Source organism: Myotis brandtii, unplaced genomic scaffold (genome assembly GCF_000412655.1).
Source record: "Myotis brandtii unplaced genomic scaffold, ASM41265v1 scaffold923, whole genome shotgun sequence".
NCBI classification, from domain to species: domain Eukaryota; kingdom Metazoa; phylum Chordata; class Mammalia; order Chiroptera; family Vespertilionidae; genus Myotis; species Myotis brandtii.
In genome coordinates, this window is record NW_005371804.1 from 431,839 (window position 1) to 442,874 (window position 11,036).

The 11,036-nt window shown below is 45.8% G+C and overlaps 1 protein-coding gene across 2 annotated transcripts in view; it reads right to left on the minus strand.

Annotated features, from left to right (window-relative positions):
- DSCAM (Down syndrome cell adhesion molecule) overlaps positions 1–11,036 on the minus strand; it is a 474,915-nt gene that overhangs the window by 62,358 nt on the left and 401,521 nt on the right. For both annotated transcript variants that reach the window (XM_014532929.1, XM_014532930.1), the window contains one exon: positions 2,035–2,188. In XM_014532929.1, coding sequence (XP_014388415.1) covers positions 2,035–2,188 — 154 coding nt within the window. The remainder of the gene's footprint in view (positions 1–2,034; positions 2,189–11,036) is intronic.

Here is an 11,036-nt window from a genome sequence, read left to right on the forward strand (position 1 = left end):
ACATTAAAAGATACTTTTAATATCAGAGAGAACAGGCAATGCAAAGCATAAAGCTCCGAGGGACGGGAAGAAGTAAAACTGGAACAACTCCTATCGATCAACGTTCCGGCCTTTCCTGACGTTATTATATCCACTTGATCTTCAGCACGACCACACGTTAAGGACAATGCACGTTTTCAGAGAGGCCTCCCTCGAAGAACAACCCTTTGCTCAGGACAGTGATGATAAGGCTCCAACAGGGTGTCTGTCAGGGCAGCTGGCCCAGGGCGCCATTCCCAAGTGGCAGGAGGGCCCAGAGGTAGAGAGGAAAACCCAGGGTGGACCTACGGCAGCAGAGGCCTCCTTGCAGATGGGAGGGCAGCACAGACAGGCTCCTGTGCCACCTTCTTGCATGAGACACAAAAGTTAAAAGAGGCACCAAGATACCCGCCTTCTAGGGGCAAAGCTAGTGTCCATCCCTTGCTGTCCCCTGGGACTCTGCTTTCTGGGACGCTCCCTCCAGAAGCTCAGCCCGGCCACATCTGGCCCGTGACATCCTTGCTCCAGCCTCCATGCTCTCTCTTTCTCTATTTACAAGGCTGGAGATGAAGGACCCCAGGACTTCAAATCCTGCGATGGAAGAAGCCTGGATCCCTGAGTCACCACATGGAATGAGCCACCCAGGAGAGCCACCTGTCCAGAAATACCTGCGCTGGGCTGACTGTGTTTTTATGCTGAGCCTCTGAAACTCCCGGGATGCCGATTCCGCAGCCAGGCACCCCTGTATCCCCGGCATAGTGCCAACATGCAATGGGCACTCCAAATCACTGACCAAATTACCACATGGTATCTCATCTCCCCAGACAAGTCCTACTCCTCTGCCAGCTGTGACTCCTCTGAGCGTGTCACATCCTCCTGCATCAGCCAGGCCGGTTCTGGCTATGTCTGGAGATGTAACACTGGACACACAAAGTAGGGAAGAGGTAGAGCTATTGCTACTCCTATGTCCATGTTGCGGTTCCTTTTTTTTACCCCACAGAGCAGTCCTTATGCTCAGTGATAACCAATGTTTTCTAAACGGTAGGCCAGCTGGATAGCATGACCAAAGAGTACAACTGACAAAAAAATCCACTAATTACTTTTCTTACCAACTATTTGCTTATTTTCTATCTGCCTTCAGCATGCGACACCACTGTGTTCCTTGCCCTCGCTGCGTTGTGCTGCTTCTTTCTCAGCTCTCACAGTTATGAGTACAAGAGCTTGTGGAGGTAACACTGGATCGCGGCAGGTTTATTTTCTCCTGCAGGCACCTCTAACCTTATTAGTAATAAATTGCCAATGTGATATAGTCACAAGTCAGGGGGCCCCTCCTGCTGGCCTGGGGTTGCGATGTAAATAGCTTTACTCATGAGGAGTGGTAATCTAGGGGGACCCCAAGCCCCGGATGGCAGCAACGACCAGGGGAAAATAAGAATATTCTGTGCCTACATGTACGTGCCTTTGAGAACCAGTATAACATCTCAGGGTAAAGATCAGCATATTCACTTACGGGAACTTTTTGTTTGGTGACTCCAACTTCCCACTGCTACTCAAGGTCTTTGTTTATAGCATTCTATTAATGGGAGAAGAGCAAGCCATTTTCTCCTGTTTGTAAGGTTCCAAGTTCTATAGACCAAATAGAGACCTTTCCGTTTAAGAAGTGTGTACCTGGTTTTGAGGCAAGTAGAACTTCCTTGGGAGGCTGCTCTGTGGTGATTTTCACTGCACAAAAGGGTGAGTGCGGTCCCCTTTTTCTAATTCTCCCAAAGGCACCCTGAGCTGTAAGGCCGCTCACCCTTAGCGCGGTGCTCACCTCTACGAGGATTCTTTTCTGATTTTCCCCACAACCCAGTGCCAGCCACCAGCAACACTATTTCTGGGGCTGAAATGTGGTAACACGTGATATTCTGGTTTACTTGATGTTTAGGGCATTGTAAGCTTTAGTTCAGGTAGAACAGAGACTTTAAAACCAGCCCAATCACAATGGCAAACGAGGTCCTTACTACGGTGGCACACCTTTCGCTAACGGCTCTACCGTGATGATTTCACTGCTGTTGCCTCTGCCGGCTGAGGTCACGGCCACCACCCAGACGCTGTACTGCCGGTTCCGGCTCAGGTTCGGGATTCTGTAGGAAAATGAGTCGGGAGAGGCTTCGAACTCGCTGATCACCTGTGACAGGAGACACAAATGTTCCCACATTCAAGAAGGCAAAAGGCACAAACAAATATCCCCAAAGAATGGCTATTCACATGTTATTTATCATCAGAGTCAAAATCCTCCTCTAATCCTTCTCCAAAGGCTGGGTTTGCATACATAGGCTATGGCTATGTCTCGCTGTAGTCTACATTGCTCTATGAAGCAACTTTGACAGCCACAGATGAGCAAATTAACCCTTAACATGATGAAAACGGACCACACATCTGTTTTCAGCTGAGATGGAGTAGCAAAAACCAGATTTAGTTTTCTACCCGAAACCACCAAAAAAACACCTGTTTCAAAGGCTTTGCACACCGGGAATGAAGAACAGTGATCTGTGAACAAATGGGGTGAGGCGTCCAACTGCAGAGATTTTACATTTCTGTGCAAGTTTCCAGGCCAGGGCCCAGAGAAGGGAGCCCAGGGGGGAGCCCGCCGCTTCCCTGAGTTGAGGAGACAGAGCTGAGAGACAGGGAGGGAGCTGGATTCATGGGACAGAGGACTGGGGGGAGGGGAGCTGCACAGAGAGAGAACTCTGGGGATCTGAAGAGGGTCCCACTTGGGTGCCCAGCCGAGCAGATCTATGCGTGCGTGTGAGGAACTATCGGAGCCAGGAAAGAACCACCTGGAAGGACTGGAGGTCACAGCAGCCAGCATTCATCCAGGGCTGGGAACAGTGCCTGCCCCCACCAGCCAGACTGAAAACCCTAGAGATTGTCAGGCGTTGGACACAGTATAGGCCTCCGGTGGAGGTGTGCACTGCATATGACCTCAGACTTGTGTTAAACACTTATTGATAAATGGTGCATAATTCAACCATCGTGGACACGTTCAAGAGGTGGCCACATTTAAGAGAAAGCGTGAGGGCCTTACCTCGGTGGCAGGGAATAGTTAGCACTAGATTCAACACCGCCTGGTGCTGCCCGGCAAATATGAAAAGCAATGTTCATGAGAGGCTGAGCCAGGAATAGGACGTCCTTGCTGAGGGATGTGTACATCTATATAACGTGTCTCTTCTCTAGCTGCTTTTTAGGGTTTCTTTTTTTTTTTAAATATATTTTTTATTGATTTTTTAATGGGAAGCTCACTCCAGACAGTAAAGCATATCTGTTTGATGAAATCTTTCTCCTTAATGCTCAGTCCAGAATGCTTGTTCCGTGAAAGAGGGACGAAGCAGGTAGCTTCCTTATGAAATGTTTCCTCAGTACTTTAGTACGAGCTATGAAACCATGGATTATATTTCCAATTCATTAATTGTCTTTTTATTGGATACCAAGTTTCCCCACACAATGATCTAATCTTGTTTAAATTGACTTGCTAATTTCTACATGCATTTCAATATGCGACAATCCTTTCCAAATACTGGGAATGTTCAATGAGAAGAAATCGATTTTATTTCCAGATTTCTCCTGACACTTCAGCGAGCTTGGAGCTTAGAAGGACATAGAGATTGGGGAATCAAAGGCCAGCCGCAGCCCTGCTCACAGCAGCAGAGAAGGCTGTGCTGGGACTGGCTGTCATTTCCAGTTTGGTGGGTAAGGGTGCTTACATGTGGATCCTGCAGGAGAGAGCACGACTGGTTGTCTAGAGAGGGATGCTCATGGGCATGAGAGGCCTCCGGTGGAGGTGTGCACTGCACATGACCTCAGACTTGTGTTAAACAGCATCACTTATTGATAAATGGTGCATAATTCAACCACCGTGGACACGTTCAAGAGGTGGCCACATTTAAGAGAAAAAGAGCTAAATGGGGGGAAAAAAGTAATGGGAAGCTCACTCCGGACAGTAAAGCGTATCAGTTTGATGAAATCTTTATCCTTTATGCTCAGTACAGAATGCTTGTTCCGTGAAAGAGGGACGAAGCAGGTAGCTTCCTCATGAAATGTTTCCTCGGTTCTTTAGTACGAGCTATGAAACCATGGAGTATATTTACAATTCATTAATTGTCTTTTTATTGGCTACCAAGTTTCCCCACACAACGATCTAATCGTGTTTAAATTGACTTGCTAATTTCTACATGCATTTCAGTATGTGACGATCCTTTCCAAATACTGGGAATGTTCAATGAGAAGAGATCGATTTTATTTCCAGATTTCTCCTGACACTTCAGCGAGGCGGATACATCAAAGACTGTGAAGCCTTAAATGAGCGTGGAGGGGTAGAGAGGAACAAAGCAGAACTTGACTCTCTAGGGCCACAACATAAAGAATTTCAGGGCATAGACAACGGTTCTTAGGGGTTAGAGACTCAAATGGGGTAGGAGACATGTGTGAGGCAGGGAGAAAGACACTTTTTTCAATATTTAAATACCTAAATGTTGAATTTTCTTCTAGGAGATCTTTAACTCTCTAGGCTCATCATCTTTAGAGTTGACAGGGATATTAGCCATTCTAGAAGATTTCACTGTGCCCAAAGTGTGAATTAATCTAGAATGCACGAATATGATTGGGCTATACTTTTGTTTTAAGGGAAGACTTAAGTGTTAGTTCAGGACCCAGGGAAATCCAGAAGCAGCCAGCATTAAGAAAGCTTTGGTGCCAGGCATATGACTTTCCATAGCCATGGTTCTTGATGGGGAATTCTACCCCATGGCTCATTTTCATGAAATGTTTCCTCGGTTCTTTAGTACGAGCTATGAAACCATGGAGTATATTTACAATTCATTAATTGTCTTTTTATTGGCTACCAAGTTTCCCCACACAACGATCTAATCGTGTTTAAATTGACTTGCTAATTTCTACATGCATTTCAGTATGTGACGATCCTTTCCAAATACTGGGAATGTTCAATGAGAAGAGATCGATTTTATTTCCAGATTTCTCCTGACACTTCAGCGAGGCGGATACATCAAAGACTGTGAAGCCTTAAATGAGCGTGGAGGGGTAGAGAGGAACAAAGCAGAACTTGACTCTCTAGGGCCACAACATAAAGAATTTCAGGGCATAGACAACGGTTCTTAGGGGTTAGAGACTCAAATGGGGTAGGAGACATGTGTGAGGCAGGGAGAAAGACACTTTTTTCAATATTTAAATACCTAAATGTTGAATTTTCTTCTAGGAGATCTTTAACTCTCTAGGCTCATCATCTTTAGAGTTGACAGGGATATTAGCCATTCTAGAAGATTTCACTGTGCCCAAAGTGTGAATTAATCTAGAATGCACGAATATGATTGGGCTACACTTTTGTTTTAAGGGAAGACTTAAGTGTTAGTTCAGGACCCATGGAAATCCAGAAGCAGCCAACATTAAGAAAGCTTTGGTGCCAGGCATATGACTTGCGTAGCCGTGGTTCTTGATGGGGAATTCTACCCCATGGCTCATTTTTAACTCAGCTCTCTGCCTGGCACAAGGAAGGAAACAGGGCATCTGTGGCCGGGTGTTGCCAATTAGCCTGTGCCTATCACACATTCCTGTTAGCCACTTGAGACAAAGTCTGTTCTTCCACATCCAAAAAGTATTTAAACATGCCAATTTGATCAGCATCCGGAGTTAACCTAGCATTTATTAATTAACCACTCTCCATGGACACGGCTCTCTGTGGTAGCCACGTTATTTATTTCTTGGCCCATCAGAGATTGTGGAGTAAGGAGAGTGGATTTTTCTCTAGAGCTGAAGTCACATGACAGGAGCAACCCATAGTGTTCTTGAGGGAAGACTTGGGCATTCTGTTTGAGACACCCACTTAAAATATAACATATTTCTATAGTCTTCCTACTGAGCTATGACTCATACTGTGCTTACAGAGGTCCAGCTCATGGTTTTCACTGTTCCGTATCATACTAACAGTTCCCCATTGGAAGTGTGGGCACCCGTGGCTGATGACCGATGGCCAGGGGCACAGGACACCTGCCCAGCCGTATACACGGTCTGTCCTGCAGATCTTTGCCTTGGGTGGTGGTAAGAAAACTTATGCAAAAGCTCTTAGCGCCAGGCTTCGTCACAGTCAAAGCTCATACATAGTTGCTGAGTTGGAAAGCATACACATTTATTGAGCTCAATTCCAGTGTGTACACTGTAAGGCAAGTTCCCATCCCAAGGGAGCAGGAAATGATTGTGGCTGGCAGATGGGGGATTAATTAAAATGAGGCAAGGTAGGGTTCTCACACATTTCTGCTAAAATCTGGAAAGAAAACCATTTGAATTCCCTTTGTAAGAGTATTCCTGTCGTAGTTGAGGACAGGATTAATATTGGCAACATGCCTAGGAAAATAAATGGAAACTTCATGAATTTGATTTAAAAAATATGTCTAGTTTTTATTAATAAGCCTTCTGACACGTTTGCCTCCCTAAAGTGGTACCCGGAGTGGCAAGTGCAGCTGATGGTGTGAACGTAGCAATACCCACACAGGACAGCTCGCACTCGTGTTTGGCCTTTCGGGGTCTTCGCTTCAGGCCTGGGGGTGGAGGCATGGATTTCTAAGGAACCTGACAGCGTCCTCCTCAACAGGATGGGAAGGTGGCCGGAAGGTCCTGGCGCTTCAGTGTCACCCCATGAAAACCTGGGAACAGCGTCTCCCAGACCTGCCTTCACTCCAGAATTGTTCTGCCTCATGGTTTTGGTGTAATCTTTCTCCTTTTGCGTCCGAACCAGAACAATAAGATAAAAGTAGCCACCGTAAGGGACTGCAATGGCTCTTTAATAATTTCTGTAAACCTGGATGTTTCCCCAATAATTGCTACGTTCATTTCCGAATCCCTCACACGACTGAGCTCAGCGGATGAACTTGTGAAGCCCTGGCAGCCCCTGTCATCCCTCCATCAGTGCCCTGTCTGCCCTTTGCTTGTGTCTCTTAGGACCTGATGTTTGTGTCACTTTGGCGCTTGGTCTTGCGTGCTCCTCCCACTGCCCTGCTGGACAGAGTCCAGGCTCCCTGAGGGCGGTCCTGCCTCACCCTCCCTCCCCGCACCTCCAGGGCCAGAGCCTCGCAGAGTGCGGACCCGCTGACGAACTGGAGGGAATGTCTGTTGTATTCAGTGACTTTAATAATGACCTAGAAATTATTTGAATGCAATAAAAAAGGGGTAGCGAGCAGGCTGCTCAGATCAAATTACTCAGTGTGTCTGATGGATATTAAAAAATTCCACTTAAAAATGCAATTAACGTTTTAATAAAAAACTAATTCTGTCAAAGAACTATGGTGCTTTAAAAAGTTCTACATCAAATGATTAACATGCGGTTAAAACAAAACAAAACTGGAATGCTCTGATTTTGTAGATAGAATGTTCGCAGCAGTGATTTTTTTTTAAACTTCCCCCAAAGCAGAATAAACAAAAATGGGTAGCTCTTTTCACCACTGGGAAATGGCACTTTCAAAACATACAAAATCTTTCTTTTTAGTGGCAGAGACACGGTCTGGCTTACATTAAGAACAGGAAGTTACCTGGGTCAGTTTAAGATTTGCTGTTTCAAAAATTCTTGTGTATAATACATTTTGATTGGATTTATTTTCATTTGATTTCACTATTTTCATCTCTTAAAGCCGATAATAGTACAGCACAAAGACCTTCCTAAAGGGATAGGTAGGTGTCCAGCACCTACAGAAAAAGCAGCATATTAAAAATGTGTTTTATCCGAGTCAATTTGGGTGGCTTCCTCTGTACTTCACTGAGATCCCTGTAGTTGCTATGTTTTATATCACTATTGGCTACGTTTAAAAAAGCCTTCCAAACATCATATATTTTACCCTTTGGCCTTCCAAAATAAAAATCACTGTCATACTAATTGCAACTGAATTAAAGTTGATATCCAGAAAAAGAGGGAAAGAAATGCGTCTCCTCATGCTATGGTTGAGGTCAAGGGCATTGTCCAACTAGCCAGACTGATGTTCCAGGAGCCTCATATTCCCTGGCTCTTCCCACAAAATCCCCTCCGACTACTACAGTCTTCCCTCATCCCTTCTCTGTTGTCACTCCCTCGGCCACGCGCATGATCTATCTGTAAACACGCTTTATTAATTTAACTTGATTGCTATCGCCTATTCAATATACTCTGCCAAAAGACGTAGCTTATCATCATATAACTTCTCCCATGAAATAAAGAAATCAGTATTGGAAAACAATAGCTATTTTCATTGTCTTAATAGGAAAATATGTGAAGCCAATTTGCTTCCCTCAGTGGTACCACCTGTCTGTGTCAGGCGAAATGGAAAAGGTGTTTTCAGAGCTGGAATCTTTCCAAGCGGGGTGACCCACAGGGCGTTTCCTCTGTGGCTCCAGGGGGACAGGAGCAGCGATGGAGGCGCGCGTGCAGATGATACACACCGGCCGACGGGTCTGAGCACGTGCCGTCACAAAGCCAGGAGGCTTATTGGCAATTTATCTGCAAAATTGGGCAGGCTGTCTTGTGAGACTGGGCTTCAAATGAGATTTCAGGGCTCATTTCTCTTTTCTTTTGCCCCATAAAGTACAAAATTGGGCTCAGGATTTTAAAGGCCAGGGTTTCTCTTAACCTGAGAATACATGTCACCTGCGTTTGGAGCAATTATAGCTCCTGGCCAGTTTCCCTTGATGCCCAGTGAATCTGAATGACCACGACAACAATAAAAAAGAAAATGAAAGTGCAGATCCCACAGAAAGATCGAGCAGTTATCAGCCGGTTCATTGAGAGTGAGGTGAAGGGGGAAGAAAGACCATCGTTAGAGGACTGGGTTAGAAAAGACAAGCAATTTCCCCCACTCCCTCAAGGAATCAAAGTCTAATAAATAGATGTAAATTACACCATGAAAAATTTAAAGAATATCTAGAACCATTTCCATCAGAATTGGCCGTGAAATACTGAGGTCATTTCCCAGGAAACTTCAGGAATAGCGTTCTAAAGAGTTTTATAAACCAGAGCTGGTCGGCATAGGTCAGGGGTGCTCGGAAGTAGCTTTCTCTCGAGCAAACGTGTCTAGGTTTATTCCCAGCGGTAGGAGGACACGCTCAGATGCCGAGTGCTGGGGTGAGATCGAGCTGATCACCGGGGCATAGAGAGCGAGCGCATGCCTGCCACTCAGAGGGACTCGACAAAGCTCTGATGAGCAAGTGACTAGTTTTGCACATGTGTAAACGAGGCATGATGGCTTCCGTAGGCCAGCTCGTGGCATCTTCCTACCTTCTAGCTTTGTCATGACAGAAGAGAGAGACCCACCATGGGGTCATTTAGAATGACAGAAGAAGGGTTTCCATGTCGGTGATCTGAGCACAGACATTTTTAGCTAACTCCCTGTGAAAGAGAAAGCATCCCGGCCATGATCACACGCGTTCCCGCCTTATTAAGCAGAAATTTCATTATACAATGTCATCTCCATTGGATGACTCACAGTCAGACCCCAAACATTTTAGTTCAATGCAACATTCGCTGAACATCCACTATTTCAGCACAATACCGGGTTTCCAAAGGCTTAATGATGACTGACAGTGGTTCTGGGACCCCAAACATTTTAGTTCAATGCAAAAACATTCGCTGAACATCCGCTATTTCAGCACAATACCAGGTTTCCAAAGGCTTAATGATGACTGACAGTGGTTCTGCACTTCAGAAACAAGCCTCCAAAGGCGTCCAACTACGCCCCCACTTAACAATGATGCAAGAGATGCGGTCACGCCAAAGGAAGGGTGAATATCAGTGCCAGGAACCCCGGAGGTGAGGGGAACTGGCTTCCTGGGGAGGTGGGAGGCTGTGGGGTGAAGAGCCAGGCCCCTGAGCCCAGACGCCTGTGGATGGCGGACGCCGCCTTTGTCTTGCTAAGCTGCGTGCTTCTGGCCAGACTGCGCGTCTCCCACCACTACAGGGAAGACAATGCTAACAAGCGCTCCTGCATCAGTACCATCAGGATTAACCAGTGGGAAGCCGTGGTTTTAAAAAATGTGGGTCACAGAAGCAATTTAGTGGGTCATGGTGATCACTCACAAAAGAAAATAAAAAATCCAGTGGAACAGAAAGTATCCGAGTGCATCATGCACAGTAAGGTAAGTTTTGTTTACGAAGCTTTGTTGTGTGTGTGTACTGGCTTGTGACTATAAAATTTATTCCCTACTGTGCCTCGTGACTAAACAAGATCGGGAACCATAGGCGTAAAGTATTTATCACATAGTGACTTAAGTATGGCAAGGATTCAAAAATGGTGGAATAATTTATACAGGATTTAAGCTGAGCCTTAAGAATAAGCATTTTTACATGGAAGAATGAAAGGGAAAAGGCAAGGAACACCCAAACATACACACACACACACACACACACTCACACACTCATACTCAGACACACTTTGACAAACACACACACACGCAGACACACACACACACACACGAGACATGGCATGTCTCAGGTATTGGATGGGGAAGCTTAGTAGAATATACAGCTGGGCAGGAGTTGGAGGACTGTGGAAATCTATGCAGGTTCAGATTGGAGATTTTGAACATTTTTTTAGCTAAAAAGGGGAGGTCAAGCAATGTGCACAAGGGAGCAACATGGTCAGATCGAGAACTTGAAAGAGTAACCCTGACAGTGATGTGGATAGTGGGCTGGACTCCTGACTTAGTTTGGGTCCCTGGTGAGGACTTGAACCAAGGCAATGGCAGTGGGAGTGAAAGAGGGAGAGGACTGAAAAGGATTGTCTAACCACTACGCTGTGTACCTGAAGCTAATCTAGAATAATTAAAGCATAATATGCTAATTAGACCGGACAGCCGAACGACCTTCCAGATGTCATTCCGGACGTCCTTCCAGACAAAGCCACTGTGGCAGGGGCCAAGGCAGAGGTAGTTAGGGGTGATCAGGCAGGCAGGCAGGCGAGCAGTTAGGGGAGATCAGGCAGGCAGGTGAGTGGTTAGGGGTGATCAGG